Below are 19,123 nucleotides of genomic sequence, written 5' to 3'. Positions count from 1 at the left end.
TTTTATTTGTCCCGGTTTTTCCCTTTTGGAAAACTTTTTTTTTTCCCAAAAAAACCCGACCAAAAAAAAAAAAAAAAAAAAAAAAAAGACTTCTGACTTTAAAGGAAATGAGCACCTGGGAGGAATCAGGTTCAGTGACCAATGTGAGACTTATGGAGGAGAATAATGAACTTTCTGGAAGAGCATGTTGTATCTATGCAAGTTTTTCTGTGACTGAGGAATTTTTATTTTCAGCTATGTGATACAGCAGTGCTATGACATCACAGTGCCCTGAAAATTCTGAGTTTAAAAAGATCTGAACTCTGAGATGAAAGAGAGAATTCTGAGGTTAAAGTCATAATTCTGAGGAAAAAACATCAGAATTCTGAGATTAATGTTGGAATTCTGAGAAAAGTCTGAATTTTAAGATTAAATTCAGAATTCTGAGGAAAAAAAGTCAAAGTTCTGAGATTAAAGACAAAGTTCTGAGAAAAAAAGTCTGAATTAAGAGATTAATGTCAAAATTCTGAGATTAAAGTCAGAAAATGTTAAAATTAGAATTTTGAGAAAATTCAGTCAGAAATCTTTATTATCACTGACCCTAATCGTCCTCCCTTTATATAAACTTGTTCAGAGATAATTTTTTAAGCTTACGGTGGATTTATTCTTAGAAATCTTCCTTTACTGAGATGAACCTCCCATGTGGAGTGACAGGTTCTGAAAATCAGGAACAGAGATGTTTAGATCTTGTGGCGACTCTCTCAGCTTTGAAAACTTTAGTTTCTTGGATGAAGTCTGATAATTAATTGAGCGCTCCTAAAAAATCTTGTGAAAGCTGCCCAAACGTCTAAATACTCTTGGTCCACTTCTGCCAGCAGCTCTCCCTGCCCAAGCAACTCAATAAGGCCTGGCAGGCAATCAAACCTTGAAGTTAAGTCCAGTGAGATCATAGTTTCTCTCAGAGGGTTCATTTGCAGTATCAATGAATATTTTAACTGCCACATATACTTCCTCAAAGTCTTTAGGACTTAGCAAAGCCGCTAAATACATTCTGGTGAGTTCATGCCTTTAATAGTTACATGCTCCCTCCATACAACCATTTATCCAGCCGTCAAAAGTTTAAACTAAAATCATGGAAGTATTCTGGTAATAATGATAAATGCACTATAGGTGTGACAGAAACTGAAACCTGGTCAGAGCATTTTGTCTGCCACCCGACATAACAGCAAATAAATCCTAACTACTAGATTGCTTTTCACCTATTAATAATAAAGGGGATCTGTTATGAAAAATTCATTTTTAAAAATTCGATTTGAGCCTAAACTGATTCTAAAAACAGGCTAAAAGCTTAAAAAAACACCCAGATATTTTTGGAAATAAGTTAAGTGTTTTTGGTATACAGAAAATGCCAAGTCACATTTGGGTTAGGGGTTACCCTGTTACCTAGCAACTCCTGGGAAGTCCAGCCCGTCACCTAGCAACCCAAGCTGCTGTTTTGGATTTAAAGTGACAAGACGCCCTAAAACAGCTCATTCTGAAAGGATCTTAAAATAGGCATAACTGAGCAGACTAAAAGCTCAGTATCCGATTTCTTTGCCTTAATGTGACCTGTATCTAATATTTTCATGATAGTCTGAACAACACAGGTTGGATTTTTAATTTTTTTTTTAATGCGACCCAGGCCACTTGGATATCCGATACGTATCCGATTCAAATGTGACCTGACGTCCAGGTCGCATTCATCCGAACTGAACGTCATTGATACTCGACAAATGTCACTACTCTGTGTCCTGATACGCGCAAGCGGGAAGAAAAACATCAACCATGGCGGACGATAAGGAGGATTAAGTTGTTAAAGAGCTGGTTCCTGTCGGACAACAACTTCAAAATGTGTAAGCTATGCTCCACCGTTAGCATCCATGTCTACTTCCGCAAACATTGAGCAGGCTCTCTGTGTTAGAAATGTGAACGGCCACGCCCCCAAAAAATCTGATTTGACCAAAAATTGGAATTGGGTCAGTGTGAATGTAGCCTAAGAATAATTTTCTGCAAAAAATAAATAAATAAATAAAATAATAATAATAAAGATGTTTTGTGTATTGCCCAAAAACCTATTCTAACCTTATCAAGGAAGCATAAAAGTCACCTTTAACAGAAACTATTGCAGACGCAGAGCAACAACAAAACAAACCAATCTGTTAGTAAAGCTATAAGACAATAAGTATTATTTAAAAAATGGAAATAAGAAGGGTACCCAGACAGGCCTATCTGATTAAAAATGTCCAAAACTAAAAAGTTGACGTTGGAGTCAAAACCCAAGAGTACATGTTATATTAATAAAGTTATAACCTCTGGACTGAAGCATAAAAAAGGCTTAATAAATTTAGACTTTCTGCATTTATGTGAAACAGTTTCTTTGAAATGAGACGGCACAAATAGACCTCATTGACTTTTGTCAAATGAAATGGCCTTCTCTTATGGCAGTATAATTGCCGTCTGTTTTCCTGGCAGCTGGCTGGACTCTACAAGGCTGGTATCACTATTAGTATTCTTGACAAGAAAACGTCTCATAAAAGAGCAAGCATGGAGCCAAGGGGACAGCTGCACACTGTGCTTTCACCTCATACCAACTCCCTCACAAAAGGCTGCATGGAAAATTAAAGGACAGGCCACTGGCACACTCGCGCACTGTTTCTCTTTTCTTTTTCTTGCTCTTTTCATGGCTGGAAAGGGAAGTTTTCAGCACTTAGGATCGCTGTGCACTGGGCTTTGTAGAAGAGAAACAGTAGCATTAAGACCCCGGACACTGATTCAAACGCTCACACTGTTCGGCCCAAATGACAGTTTGTGAATCGAGTTGATGGGTGAGGAGAATAATTGCGGTTGCTGGCTGTTGTGCCATCTTTATATCGCATTTGCCACTGAAGGCTTGCAGCTCCTCTTGTTTAAACGACACTGAAGAAAAGTCGAGCTGAAATCAATGCCACCCACTGCATTTAGGGGTCTGCAAACTGCAGCCAATGTGTTATCCTGTCGACACAGAGTAGCTCCAGACTATTAACGTCATTATAGCTAACTAAAACTAGCAAAAACTGAAACTGAGAAAACATTTTTGTTAACTGAAATAAATGAAAACGGTGATTAATGGGGAAAACCTATAACTAACAAGGACTATATTGTAAATTAGCTAAAACATACAGAAATTATAGAAATATTATCCATCGTTTTTGTGTTTATGAATCTATTTATTCGCTTTTTAAACTGATGTGAAATTGATTTTTTTTTCTCTCCCACACAAACAGTTTACGTTTGTGTAGGAATGTAAACTGTTGTGGGCTAACACTTATGCTAGCCGGCAAAATGGCGACAGCAAAAGTTGGTAGAAAACACCAACCAATTGTTGTTTCTTGTCCAACAATAATTCAATACATTTTCTGAAAACAATACCTTCTATTAAATATTCCTTACCCAATCAATGTATGCATAATCACAATAAAATACTTTAATCCTTTTGAATTCTGCACCTAAAAATGAAAACAATGAGAAAACAAAAACTACTACTACAGCAAATAAAAAGTAAACTGAAACTAAACAATATTAAACTAATAATAGCTAATAAAAACTAGCAAACACACTAAAAATTAATAAAATCTAACTGAATTAGACAAATAAAAAGTCACTACAAAGTAACCCTGCTTTCGTCATTGAAACATGAAAATATGTTAGCCTAAGGATTGCTTTAGAATATATTCAGTTACACCATTTTTGCAAATGTTGCACTGTAAATAAATTCCCCCTGCGTCTCGTGGGTGGTCTCTGCAGAGTTTTACATCACTGTCAATACAGGGAGATCTCGTACCCGGTTCCAAGCAACAAGCCAGAAAATGACTCGTGATCCCAATTCAGCCAGGTCAAACACGTCTGTTTGACGGATGTGCAGCGAGCTCGGAGGAGCGCTGAGCTGGAACAACACACGTCTTCTCTAAAGCACACTAATTGAGCTTTTACGAGGTGTAAATGTGGCGCTCTAGCTTTCTTACTCTACGAGTACGCTCAATCTACCCCAGATTTTTTTATTTTAGTGTGGTTGAACTACAATTACATGCAGGATAAAGTAGAGATTCTCATGCAAAACACCAATAAAACCTAATGTAACATCCGGCACACAAAAAGTTGATTTAAACAGAAAACTGAATTCTCTCTAAAACACATTTTTCTGCTGACTTTGTGGGTTTTTTGTTGTAAGAAACACACTATAGGTTGTCTAAAACAAAGAAACTTCTTGCATTCGTTTAAAAAGTTCCAACATGTTAATTTTTTTGTTGATTTATCATTTCAATCTCTTAAATTAGAGCTTTTCAGCATGTATTTGTTATTCTGAAATGATCTATTCTAATTGTTAGAGTTAACTTATTTGTAATCACTGTGTGTAAAACAATATTAACAATTTACCAGCTGATTTGTGTGGTTACATTTTGCAAGCTTTATGGAGTTTCATATAAAGTCTGATTTATTCACACAGTTGTCAACTGGAAAACACTTTGTAAGCTTTATGGAATGTCATGGGAACTTTGTTTTTGATTAATATAATCAAAAAGATTATATTATCTGTTGTCAGCTCTTCTTGGAGCTGACAACAGAGCACTGCTGTGCCTTCAAGGTCTTTTACTATCAGTTTTGTTGCAATTAGCTACATGCCAGAAGCAACGCACACATTCCAACGACTTGACTTGTGCAGATGCTGGCCTGCCCACAGCATTAGCATATGGCCGTGTGCCTGAGTCCAGCCTATTATCTTAAGAAGATAAATATTTAATACTCTAACTACTTTGCTCTATCTGTGGTGTTCACAACGCATAAAGGGCCCAGCGCTGTAAAACTTTATATGTGGTCACAAATAAATTAGACTTTGGCTTGTGGAAACTAAAACTGACTCCAGCTATTTCCCTTGGGTTACCGAAAAAAGAACTGGGTGTTAGGAAAAGCTAACAGGTTAACAGCTATAATAACCTAGTAGTTTTAGTCCCTAAATTCAAACACAGACAAACAAAAAAAACCAAATGTCCTGCCAAAAGATCTATGAAACAGAGTAACATAAGCATTGAAAAAGCCCAAACCAATTTTAAATTGTTTGTTTAAAAAGAAGTTTTGGTACTTGATAGAAAAACGAAACAGCCATAGATGAAGATAGACAAGATACAACAGCTAGCGAACCATTAGCAGCAACTATGCTAACATTGCCATGGGCAAGATTAGGCTACATAAACAATACCACTTCATTGCTTTAAAATCATTTGTGTGGCACCATTTAGACAGTGAAGGAGTGAAAGGCAACATATAAGTTTCATCAGCACTATGAGAGTAGAGCTGCTCGTAAACCATTAGCTGCTAGCTACGTAAGCTAACAAAAACAGATCGAACTAACTAACACCAGTGTAGAAAAATTAAAGAAGCCACTACAACTCTTCATAATTTGTCATCCAGTCTTTTAATACTCATTGATAATGTTGACATTACCCTGAAATTTAAGATTCAATACCGACATTAAATATAAATACCGAATATTAAAGCTGGAATAATATGATACATTTTGTGTCTTTATTAGTTAACATCCAATAATCAGCAGGAAATTCAATAGCCACTTATTAATTAAATGTTATTAAAAACAAACAAGTAATTTAACTAAGTTTATAACTCATTAATTAACTTTGTTTGTTGACACTAAAATTTGTAGCATGTATACCGTTTTCTTTAACATTACTTGTTTTTTCATTAGGCCTGAACAAAGTGGAGGAGTAATGGAGTGGTGAGGTTTGTGGTTAATTTTGCACTTTCTTTATTGTAATTTTCATTTTCTCATCGCTGGTAAACATCTTTTGTTATGCCGACCATTAGCGTCAAGTCATACTGTTAGGAAGGCGTTAGCAGCAATATTTAAACAGATGGCCATCCAGCATCTTTAACAATTTGCTGCTGTATATAAAGGAGCTTTATTAACCTTTTAAGCATCAGGGAGTCGGGCTTAAAGGGTTTTATGAAGTTTGAAAAGCTAATATGTTTTCTAGGAATCACCAGCTTGCATAAGGCCGATAGACATCTTCCAGCTTTCTTTATTCGCTCCCTAAAAGGCAAATTGCATCCAAACAACACTTTTCCTGCAAATTTTTGAGTAAAATTGCAAAGGTTTTCCTCCAGAAACTTTCAAGCTTCACCCTTTTGATTCTCAGTCATCAGGTATATTGATGTAACAGAGAGAAAAGGATAATGTCTGCAGCAATGCTGTGCAAAGTTGTGTGCCAAACAAGGAGATAAAAACGGCACAACTTAAACTGATTAAAAATATATATCTTTAATATATCAAAATACCAATTAATTTGACAACTTCATTGGTTTTTGGGTATTACGACAGATTTCTGTTTAAGTCTAAGTTTTATGTTTGTGTATTATGGCAGGCTCTATCGACTACATGCAAAACAATTACTCTTAACATCCAAGTATCCAACAAACTAACTGTCTCCACAAAAGACTGGGCAGAGATTTTTTTTAGAGTAAAATAAGACATTCAGTAGGACGATTTGGGTTTTAAGATAGCTTAAAAAGGTTGGAAAATTACATGTCATTTGACGTGCCTGAAATGACCATAGTCTCTAAATTAAGTTAATTATCTGTGAGAGAAGTTAGAGTATTAACTTGACACCATAATACAGTCTTTTTTCCTCTTCCGCTTGCACATCTCCAAGAAAAACCACCAGGATGTCTCCCCACAACATCTCTGTGCCAGAAAGCCACCCACTATGATTCACCATCCAGTGGGTCTGGAAAAGCCTCAAACTGTTTCCACTTATTTTCACTGCAGTACCTGGTCATTTTGAGAGGAATGTTTTTCTGTTTGTAAAACCACTAACTAACTCTGAACTATAACTCTATCAGGTATCTTATGTCCTCTGTATGCCAGTGTTCTTAATTTTCAAAGGCTTCATAAAAAAGACTGAATAGAAAATAAGAAAAACAACAACAAAAGCTTCAGCATGTCTGGAGAACTATTGATTACAACCACTTTATAGCATTACAAGAAAGCCTGTCTTCTTGAAAGCAAAATACTTTAAAAATAGAAAAGTTTATTATGAGTGAATTTTACAGTGTTTGAACACCTGATAATCCAGTAGACTTGGTTCAGCTGGGGACCAAAATCGCAACATTTGCTACATTTTCAGCTGGTGTTGTTCACTTTCACACTGGACTGTGTCAAATGAACCAAACTAATTTAAAAAAACCTGTTCACCTCCTTGCCTGTGGTGGCACTGCACCACAAACCACTGAAGGAAACGACACAAAAACCAACGAAGAAGACCAGCTCAACTTCCTGCTTCACAAAATGTAAACAAAAACGGAGTAGCGTCAGATTTTAACGGTTGTAAGATTTTTCTTTTGTCTCTGGTGAAAAACGTTGAGCCGTTTCTCCCTGTAGCGGGAGCCAGTCACGGGAGAGGGGTCTGGCACCAGACCCCGCATTTACTTTGGTTGTATTTACCCACAATGCTCTGCCATGTGGTTCGGATTGCATTCACATTCAAACCGCACCATCGTTCACTTCAACCGAACCGATAACTTGGGTTTTGGGCAGACCATAGTTTTCTTTTCTGGTCCCCATCAGAGTCCAATTGCGCATTCACACCTCCACAAACAAACCTGACTTTCTGGACAAACGAACTAGAGTTTAGTTAAAGGGATTAAAGCAACCAGTTGTAAAAATAGGTCTGTTCAGTTAACATTACCAGGAAGTATTATCTAATACAAACCATTAGATAATACAGGTTGATTACAGTGTGTTTTTCTGTCAAAGGTACAAGAAGAAAACTAAAAATGGATGGATGAGGAAAGGGATGGTAGTGATGGTCAGATTGATGCCTTTAAAAACTAGCAGGGACTCATTTTAAATCCCATACTTAGGTTCAAAGTCAAATTTAGAGGATTTTCCCAATGAAACACTTTTGAAACTTGCAGTTGCTTGACATTTTTTGAAGTAGTTTAATAAAAAATGAGTACTGTAAGCTGATTCACCATTACAAGCAAAGAGAGAATATTATATCTGAATCTTCACGTCTTTACCTCTCAAACTCCAGAATCCATTGAAGCATTATGTAAAAAGAAGTTACTAAAAGGCGGCTACATGACTGAATGTGACCGCTGGCTCTCTGTGTGTCCATTACTTAAATTTACCTGCGCCTCAAGGTGAACTGCAGAAAGTCAGGTAACATTTAGGGAAAGCACTCAAAACTAAAAGCAGCACCTGGATCTCCAGGGTACATGAAAACCTGCGGTTTATGAATATACAATGTATGTTTTGCTTTTATCTAGACAAAAATACTGTTTAGAAACTGTTTAATGCAAATTTCCACAGCTACAGAACTGGGCAAAATAATAATTTTCCCCTCATTTGTTTATATTTTGCAGGCAATAAGTCAAGATTTCTTCTTCTTATTTTTGAATGGCTTGTATTGGCTTTCTAAATATCCAGAACCTGGCTACTTTCAGATGAATCTTATCCACACCACTCGGACCTTCCACACTAGACTTAAAAACTTTTCTTCTGGTTAAAGCCTCTGGATTATTTTGAACTTCTTCTTCTGCTAAGGGCAGCTGGAGGACATAAAGTTCCTGCGCTTTTCTCCTATTCTCTTGCCATTCTTACCTTTTTGTACTCTCTTTGCTTTTCCTTCACATTAAAAGTCCTGCCAGCCCGAGGCTTTTTGAATCACTCTTCTCTGTACAGAACCAATGGGAATGCTCTTACTGCCATCAGTGATCAGTTCTCTTTGGGGTTTTCATTTGCATTTCATTATCTGCCTCCTTTCTGTCTTCTTACCCCAACTTGTCACAGTAGATGGTGATCATATTGAGTCAGGATGTATCAAAACCACCAAACTGGATGGTTTTGATTCAGGTTGGATCATGAAGCATGGGGCGGTATAAGTTCTGAATTGGAGCAATGTAGAATAAAGTGATCTGAATTTAAATGGGAAAAAGATATGACAGTATACGTGACGTCCTTTTCTTGTATTTCAACATCTGTTCTTAAATTAAGGCTGCAGAGCGTTGATTGACAGATATTTGTGTTTCAGCTTTTTAAAATCTCACTTCCTCTTTGTTTCAGGCAAGTTTTTCTCTCCATCATTTGTTTTGAGGACTTTACACATGCAATTAAATGTTGCTGCACTGGTTGCTACACTATTGTTCAGTGCTTTATTTTTATTGTTAATTTAATAAATATCATTCATTTTGTCATGTCTGTGGAGCCAGTTTGTGGCAGTGTAAGATATGTTTAAGTGTTGTGTCTAAACATAATAACTTTAATTTATTTCATTTGGTAGATGCCACAAGGACATAGTAGGTTCTGATTTCTTTAGTTAAATCTATTACACATAGATTAGTTTGATATACATTTTGTACCAATATGGTGGTTCCCAAAGAAGAGAGTCACTAGTGAACAACTGGAAGATGATTATCTCTTATCTACTGTGTCGGCCGCAGTGTGATATGACAAAATAGGGACACCTCATTAAATATTCAGTTCTTGATTACGAAATGTCTGGAAAGCTGATATGCTTCTTATAGCCATCTCTTGTAGCCACCTCTTTCTTCTGATGTCTCTGACATCAGAAGAAAGAAAGTTCACCATTCTGCTCACTTTCAGTTGTGAGATTTTTGAGCACAGCGTCTCCATGGGGTTTATTAATTTTTAGCTTGCCTTTGGTGGATTTACTGGTTTGTTTTGGGCCACTGTCGTGTTGCAGGGTCCAGTTTCAGACCCATGACTTCAGATTTTTCTCCAACATCCTCTAATGTGTGGTTGAAATCATGATGAATCAGACAATGCAACAGCAAAGCATCCACAGACTATGACACGCCCACCTTCATGCTCCACCTTCATGTAAGCCTGTCTCAGTAAATCAACTAATAACATGTTAAATTAAAACGAGCTTGATCATTTCTATATGCATGATTGTTTTCCTAATTTTTCTGTCTTGTCCAGCCAAAGACTGAATAAGAAAAGTTTTAAATCTGGTGCCTTGGTCTCAGCAAGTTATTTTCTTTGAGGACAATTGTTTACAAAGACTTCAGTATCCAATTTAGTTGTTGTTTCGGTTGTTTTGTTTATTTATTTTGGATATTTAAAATGTCTTCCAGGTCCAATGCTCATTAGAAATTAAAGTTTATTGATCTTTGAGAGAGTGGACTTACGTTATATTATTTGAAAATGGTCTCAAAACAACAATATTACTATTTATGCATATGGTTTCATTAATAATACAGCATAAAACTAATTTATCTATTCCAGGATTATCTTCAGCAAACTTCTGTATGTCCTTAATGGGAGCAAAGATCTTTTCTTTGCACATCGCCAATGAAAGTTTTTTAAGATTGTACAGGCATCTACTTTCATATCAAAAAACAGAAGGATCCTTATGTGGAGCTTTAAAAGTAATTTAAATGTAAGGCTGTCCTAATTCACTTTTTACATGTTTTTCTTTATCCAGAAGTTTTAAACAATTAAATTGTTTTATTTATGTTTCTTGAATTAGTCAATATTGTTAAAATTGAAGTTAAAAATCCATATTTCCAAATATTTTAGAAAATCACATGCACAGGTTTACCTCTGTTACTCTATCACTTGATCTTATGAGAAAAAAAACTTTTGTAAATTAATTGGCAATAATCTCTTTCTAGCTTTAAGCACGACTAATTGCATTTTTAAATTAACCAAGTCCCTCATGGTAATCTTAATTTCTTGGACTGGCACTTAATGTAATCGACTCTGAAGAAATATAATGCCAAAGCAACCAAAGTCCAAGAAAAAACTTTAAAATCTCCATTAAAACACTAAAAGCCTGTTAGGACTGAAGCAAAGTTTAAAGAAATGATGGGACGGCTTAAAACTTTTGCACAATAATGCACCTCACACTTAGGTGCAGCTGCAATGAACTTCTCTCCGTAACAACGCAAAGCGCAAAAAAAAGACGGCATGAAATCAAATGGCGACTTATTAAGACATGAAGCGAATGAAAAGCCTACCTGGTTGGTGTCCGCAGCATTTCAGCTGGAGCAGGACGGCCTGACTGCTGGGTACAAGTATGTTCCGTCAGCTCCTCTCTGCGTGCTGCAGTGCGTCTGTCCGGGCAGGGGGGGAAGCGGCTGGATGCTCTGCACAGGTAGATACAAGCTGGAGCTGCAACCGTGCACCGACAGGCTCGGAGGCTCGGGGAGAAAGGAGGGAGATGGAGAAAGTGACGCCACAAATGAAACCGTGAACTGCCCACTCCCTCCCCATCCAGCAGCCGGGATGGAGGTGACGCAGGGCGGCCAGGAGGGGGTGTGGGCGCTGGGAGGAAGGGCATCCACATAAACTGATGCAGAAGAGTGAAATGTTCAGGACGTTATCCAAGGATGTATGTCAGATTAGAGAAAGGATGAACCAGAACCAGGACAAGTCGAGTCAGCATCGACTGCTGCTGCTGCAGGTAAACTGATAATGCTGCATCAGTCACCTGCGCAGAACACAGAGGAGTCTGTTCAGAGATGAAACACAAAAAATAAGACACACACACACACACACACAAAAAAAAAAAAAACTATTCAATAAAAAAGCATAAACCCCTACAGTTTAAAAGTAGTTTTAAATCTCATTAGACCAGAGATGACAGGTCCTTTTTGGCTAAATGGAAAGCCAAGGGTTATAAAGTCGTGAGAGGACATTCTTTATGACATATGAAATGAGACAAGCATGATGGCAAGTGAAATTGAAAGAAAGGTCAAAGAGGTGAGCAGTGTCCGATTTAATGTACATAACTGTCTATCATAGCTTATGTGGTACTGAAAGGTTTATGGATGTTATTGTGTGCCTCGCAAAAGTGTTAATCCTCCTTGTACTTGTCCACATTTTGTCGCGCTATAACCCCAATATTCAGTATATCTTGTTGGGATTTTATTTTTGATAAACCAACACAATGTAGTTAATCATTGACTAAGATGATAAAGTGATGGATCACTTTAGATCTATTACTTTAGATGGATCTAAAGAAGAAAATCTGAAAAGCGTAACAGGGGTTCATTTTAACAATGTTACAGATGTGAAGTTTGTCAAAATGTGTTTATTTATTCTTCAAATTCATTTGTGTTTCGTAAAAAAGTTATTTCTCCTTTTATGAAGGAACGTTACGCCGCTCTTGACCGTTGGTGGTTACCATAGCAACCAGTAACTGAAAGCTCCGCCCCCCTTTTTCTGTCGCCGTTCTGTAACTGTGATATGTTTTAGGATTAGCTCTATGTTTTCTTTACAAGTGTTACATTTTGACATATATTTTAGACAAATTCATTCATGTACATGGTTTTGCATGTAATTTTGCCATGTTTCATGTACATGTAGTGCTTTAGCTGTGTTTAATTTTACCTGTTAACTGTTGTTAGCTGTGCATTCACCTCTGTAGCTTGTTTAGGGTTATTTATTATATTTTATTTAATGTATAAGGGCAGAAGCTGCTGGACTGATGTTAACCACCACCTTGATTTTCTTTCTTGATAGAATAAATGCAGTGAACCTGAGTGTGTTTGTCAGAAAACATTAGAGAAAACAGCAGAGATATATATGGCTAAAATAAATTATTTTATTCACTTGATTTAACAAATTTCATTATTAATTCACAAACATTCTCTTTCTACTTCCCAACAAGTGAAAAAGGAGCAGAAAGAAGAAAAAACCTTGTGTAAACCTGTCCCTTTCATGCGTACGACCATGAAAATTACATGGTCGTACGCCATGTAAACGTACGCATGAAAATGCGTACGTTTCATGGACGTACGCATTTTCATGCGTACGTCCATGAAAATTACATTTTCATGGACGTACGCATTAAATTACCAATACTAACTATTAACACTACTATTAACTCCTCATACAAATTGTTCCATAGTTTTTACTCCATGCACCAAAATGCATAATTGTTTTAAGATAGCACAAGCAGTTTTACGTTGGAAATCATATTTCCCTCTATTTCTATCACAGTTCTTTGTAAAGACAAATAACTTTTGGCAGTAATCTCTCCATAGCTTTAAACATAACTAATAGCATTTTTAAATTACCCAAGTCTCTAAGATTCAAGATACTTGACTGAATCAACAATTTGCTTTAATTCACTTTATATAAAAGTCACATAGCTTTATTTTGTATCACAAACAGAGGGTTAGTTTTGGTTTTAGATGTGTTGCCCCATTCAGCGTACTGGAGCAGGGAAAGCAAAGACCACAAGAAACAAGAACAAACCCCAACAAGATGTTTATAGAACCACAAAACAGAAAATCAAAAATAACACAACCTCCATGAACCCTGTTTCTCTGTGCAGAGTGCATTTGTTTTGGCTAAGCATTTAGCTTTCTACTTGAATGAATTACATTCAGATTTATGCAGTCATCCTGTATGTTTTTGTTGCCTAGTAAGAAAAATAAGATGGGGAAGGTGTGCAGCCGGTGAATAGTGCTTTGTGATGGCCGTCCTGTGATTCAGCAGCATCTCTTGGCTCTGCACACCTGAGGAATCTGACACCCAGGTGACAGTCTGGGAAGGAAATGTCAAAGCTCAAAGAGCAGCCAGAGATCAGAGGTCTTGCTTCTGACTTGGGCCAGCTGTCACTGTGACCCAGATTGACTCCACAGGCAGCAGAATAACATCATTTATACAAAGAATTTCTCCCTCACAGAACATAAAGAGACACTTTCTGTTTAAAACTTGTGTGAACTAACAAATCAGGTTGTAAGGGTGTCATAAAAGAGTAAAGAAATCTGTGTTTAGATTATATATTTTTTGTAACAATCCTTCTGGTTATTCATGAAATCCTCGATTGTGACTTCAAGAAGATGAACACACTGATGTACTTTCAGGTACTTTACTGGATAATGAAGAGGTGAAAGTTGTCCTGGTTCTGCTTTTAGTCAAAGATTTCAGACTCCAGAGCCACAATAGCTCTTTAAAACTTTAGCTAAAAAATAACTAGCTTATGTTTTACATATACTAACAAAGGCATGTTTTAGTAGTTTCTCCAGTTTTTCATGAAATAATTGTATTAAGCTTCTACAACAGAATGATATTAAAATTTATATATTCTTTAGATCTATTTTTCTTGACAAAGTGTGGAAACTATGGGGTTTTTCTAGCTATATTAGTGGTATACATAAAATTGTGGTTATTTGAAAATTCTAACAAATTTCTGCCACAAACATTTGTCAAAACTGAAAGCCGTTTTTTGTAAACTTCATTTAATATTTGTGAATCTGAATGAGTTTTATTTAGATGGATTGTGGGCAAAAATTGGTGTTTGGATTGTTGCTAGACCTTTGACCTATAGGTGTAGTTGAAAGAGTTTGAGTTTTTGTTGGCTTTTTTTTTTTTTAACTCTGAGGCCATAGTTCTCTGAGCTATACTTGCAATCAATGAGGTGACTTACGATTACTTGTCCATTAATGATTTATTAGATTAAAATTAGTTCCAGTTGATTAATTTCAATCCTTTGGTCCTGTGGACCTTTTCTTACTGTTGTAGTTCCAAATTGTTGTAGTTTGGCCGCCGTCCAGCAGAGGGAGCCGCTGGTCATCCCAGATCTGATAGATGTTTTCTTTTCCTTTTTTTTTTAATTCGTGAAATTTAAAAATAAATGTATGTGATGTGAGCTTCATGAAATACTTATTTGCGGTTCAGAAATCTGAATTTATACATATATTATTTCTTTATACTTTTTATTATAAACTATTATTGAAGGTGAGTGCTGTAAAAAGGTAAAATGATTAAAAATGGCTTTTTATTCAAAGTTTTTATTGTTGTTTAATTCAATAAATTATATTATTAAAAACTTCCTTCATTTCAGTAACTCAATTTACACCCAGAATTGTGTTTTCAATCCTTTATTTCAATAAATTGTGATTAATGTAAACAACATTTACGGTTAGAATATAATATTAGACCAATAAAAATAATACAGAATACAGAAATCTGCCTCAATTACGAGTATGTTTATTGCATACTTATATGTTATTTTCAAAAGCAGCCAAGCACAACAATGGTCTGGAAAACTGAAGCTATCAGAAGAAATTAAAGATCTAAAGAAGTTTGTTTTATCATTTGAACCACAATAAATTACAGTCATATGCAAATATCTGCTTGCAGCTGACTAAATTTGCCCAAACACAGTTAAACATGCAGGCAAAGCGATGGCTCAGAGCTGCATGAGGGCTAAAGTTACATTTTCCAGCAGCCTTTAAACATCCAACCTATAATCAGACTCTGTCATTACACTGAAGCTGCAGCTTAGATCATGTGCCGAGTCCAGAGCAGCACTTGAATTTAGTTTGAAATGCTCTTCAGATGTTCTGGAAGTCCTGGGGTTTTTAAATCCGTGTTTTAAATGTGCATTTTCCACCACTTCATCGGTTTACTTTTGACATAATCTCATGCTCAATAAGCAGTTTCTGCTTGTATATTCAGCTGTTTTACATGCAATCATCGCTGCCAGGTGGGACTCATTAATGCTTGTGGTCGAGGAGCAAATATGACTCAGCTAAACAGCAGCAGAGCCTCCAGTTTACTCTTTATGCATCTTTGATTCTGCTTGAGTCATGCTAGCGGTTTCCTTTAACTGGATTACCAGAACTGCTGTCAACTCACCACAAGACAGAAATTATAAGACAGACAACTCGAGGCTAAAATCAGCACTTTCTGTGAGCAAATGGAAAAAAAAGAATAAATAAGACAAATGAACTCGAGGCTAAAATCAGCACTTTCTGTGAGGAAATGGAAAAAAAGAATAAATAAGACAAATGAAGTAATGCATCGGTTCCACTTCACCACTACCCCTCACCTAGCTGCAGACTCAAAGCCGTACAGTGACAGTAGAGACGACCAGCCTCAGACTCATTTTTCCTCCCATAAAGTTGAAAACCTCAAAAAAAAAAAAACATGTTTCCGCTGACTGGCAGCTTTTATTCCCTCCTGGATGCGGAGGCAAACCGGTTCAGGAGGGGCGAGTCTGGGAAAATCTGCAGCACTCATCCCACCACCAGCCAAACCAACGACTCACCATGTTTTCTGCATCTCACTGACCAGAAATTATGGTATATGGATCCACAGTGAAATCTCCGCACAAACGTACGATCTGCAACACGTCAGCTTCTTCTGTCGATGAATGAAGCTTTAGTTGCTTCACCAGCTGACGAGCTGGCATGGAAGCTGCTTGGTTTCACGGTAAATCAATACAATGTGGTTGACCAGATGGAAAAAGAAACCTTCACATGAAGCATGCTCCTTTCACACAACCCTGTAGATCACATTAAACTCGCTGGTTATTTTATCCATACATATAAAGCTGGATATTTATGGGTACAAGTGAAAATGTTGGCTTATTTATGAGCGTGTGGCCAAAATGTTTTAATTCCAGAGGTTTGAATGGATGAGTGCTTTATGAAAAACAGCAACGCGAAAATAAAGAAGCAATGCTTCCTGCAAATTTTGATTATAACTCTTTGTTTGTGTTGTGCCATCATGTTATTTTCTAATCAGAATTGAGATTTCCAAGTTAGTTTGAATTTCCCATAAAGTCATCTGTCTAAAGTATTAACAACCCCTTCCGACTTTTATTGTTACAACCACAAACCTCTCTATATTTGTGATAGGCCAACACAAAGTAATAAAAATTGTGAATGACAAATCAATTCTGAAAGGTCAGACATATTTGGTCTATTTTACTAAATAGATTCCTGTTATATCAGCTACCGTCACACAGGAATGGACTAAGAATGGACAGTAAGTGTGATTCTGAACAAACACATCAAACAGTATAAACATAACAACACATAGTGATGGCAGCATCACGAAGTGGGAGTGAAGGTCAGAGGTTATAGGTTGAAGGTTGGAGCTAAATACAAGACAATCAGGGAAGAAAACTACTTTACAAATAACTTTTCAGCTAGAAATAAAAGCTTGCTTTAAGTAAATAATTAATTAATTTATTGATTTTAAAAAGTATTAGATCCACTGACAGATTATTTCATTTACAAAAATACAATTTTACCTTGTCGTAAGTGAAATTATCTGCTTGTGAACCAAACCTTTTTCATCAGTATTAAGGAATTATTGACTTCAAATGAGCTCCTGTATAGCTGAAAAGTTACTTGCAAGTTTGTTTTGTCTTACTTCAAGTGTAATCTTGAAATACTCTTACCAAAAACACTTGGTAAGATTTTGCAGTTTTGTCTTCTCCAATATTATAATTTAAATCCAAAGTATTTTATGTGTTAAAATGACTTAGACCTGAACTTAATAGAGAATTTCTGGGAAAACTGACTGAACTCATTTAATTTTGAAAAGAAAAATTGGACTGAAGGTGGGTCTAAAAATGATTAAATCAAGTGGAAAAATAAAAATAAAAAATAAATCCTGATAGTTTATGAGTAGATATTACTTTGTTTTGGCCCATTAGAAAATATCTCAATGAAATATATTAAACGTTGTGGTTATTATGTGACAAATTGTGAAATTTTTTTGTAGAGGAGGCGTCTACAGCCTGCAGCTCCAGATGTATTGGCTCTTAATAAAACATAAAAATACAAAATACAAAAAAGTTATCATTGCTTTAAAATATCAAAAGTGACAAATAAATGCTAGTTTTACACAAATAGTGTAAACAATATTTTTGTGAACTAACGTTTTGGTCTTTAGGTTACAAACTGTGTTTTTTTTAATGTTTTATTAAAAAGGTATATAATTAGATTTTTTTAAACTTTAAAGCCAAATAATCAAAATAATGTTGATTTTCTTTATTCACCCATCCATTTTATTTTGAAATGTTGTGTAATTTTTGTGGCTCTAAGCTAAATTTGTTTATGAAAGGCAACAAATGGCTCTCAGGGTTTTAAAATGGTTTAAAATACCAGGTTTAGGGGTGTGAATACTTTTTCATGCCACATTAACCCTTTCATGCATGAATTATGATCCTTTATGTCAGGATTTTTTTATTTTTTATTTTCTTAAGGCATGAAAAAAGTTAGGAAATTTTTTTTGTAAAATTATTATTTTTTTTAATGTGATCAATTGTAATTTTGTTCCAAATACAAAGTTACTTGAAAAATACACCAGTAGTGTTGTTCTTTAGGGGTTATCTGATGTCACAATATTTTTTTTACCTGCAAGAGTCGTCTGGAGGGACTGGATCAGTTGTCGTGCTTTTTTCTCTGTCGGCCATATTGGACTTAACAAAAAATAATTTCTTGCATTTGCAGCTGATGGCCAGTAGTTGATAGTGTGTTTTATGATGCAATAGTGGCAACTTCAGTAGTCTGTGTGCATTTATGACATAAAAATCCACAAGAAGCACAAGAAAATGGCTTTTAAACAGATGTCCGCTGAAGTGACCACTATGCATAAAAGGGTTAAATTTTATTGGCAAATTGGAAGTTTTTTCCACCAGCTTCAAAAATGAACCTGACTGCAGCCATATTGGATTTTCTAGGTGGCTCCAGAAGAAATGCCGTCTTCTTTCTCGTTTCTCGTTAATTTCAGAAAATTACTTCCTGTGCTTGGTCAAAACATTTAAAATGGGAAGCAAGCCAGAGGCAAAAAAGGTAAAGCAGCTAAGACAAGCATCTGTGATTATTTCTACTAAATAAAAAGGAACAGTAATTATCCTGTAATAAATGCAACTCAAGGTGTTTTTTCCCTCCTTGTAGTCTGATTTAGTTTCTAAACTATTTCTGCGCCAAGTTAATTTTCCACAGCTGGTAATAAATTTGTAGATTAAGTCTTTCTTGTGAAGCTTTAACACGTCGCAGGTGGTGCCAGAGAGAAAGAGTCATAAGAGGTGAGTGAGGACTTTGTTGAAACTAACCAGGCTGTGTAGTCTCCTACTTCCAGACCGTTTCCACGTCTCCCTCAGGTTTCCCAGACATTTTGGAAAGACAGACTCATTTGTCTGACAGCTTTAAGTTTTGGAGAGCTGTGTGCGGGTCTGTCTGGGCAATGGTTTAAAAAAAAAAAGAAAAGAAGAAAAAATAAGCCAATTTTTTGCCTTATGACTGATCCAGAACAGGCGGCACCCGTTTCCATTCC

General features: G+C 36.1%; 1 protein-coding gene across 4 annotated transcripts in view; it reads right to left on the bottom strand.

Moving 5' to 3' along the window:
- The window catches only part of LOC106958757 (versican core protein-like), a 32,563-nt gene extending 21,173 nt beyond the window's left edge, over positions 1-11,390 (bottom strand). For all 4 annotated transcript variants that reach the window (XM_015050826.1, XM_015050844.1, XM_015050838.1 and 1 more), the window contains exon 1: positions 11,053-11,390. In XM_015050826.1, coding sequence (XP_014906312.1) covers positions 11,053-11,381 — 329 coding nt within the window. In that variant the 5' untranslated portion in view covers positions 11,382-11,390. The remainder of the gene's footprint in view (positions 1-11,052) is intronic.
- Positions 11,391-19,123: the final 7,733 nt, after the last annotated feature.

This window comes from Poecilia latipinna, unplaced genomic scaffold, assembly GCF_001443285.1.
Source record: "Poecilia latipinna isolate Pla-1442-1.1 unplaced genomic scaffold, P_latipinna-1.0 Scaffold49, whole genome shotgun sequence".
Lineage (NCBI taxonomy): Eukaryota > Metazoa > Chordata > Actinopteri > Cyprinodontiformes > Poeciliidae > Poecilia > Poecilia latipinna.
This window is presented reverse-complemented; position numbering and strand designations above follow the sequence as displayed.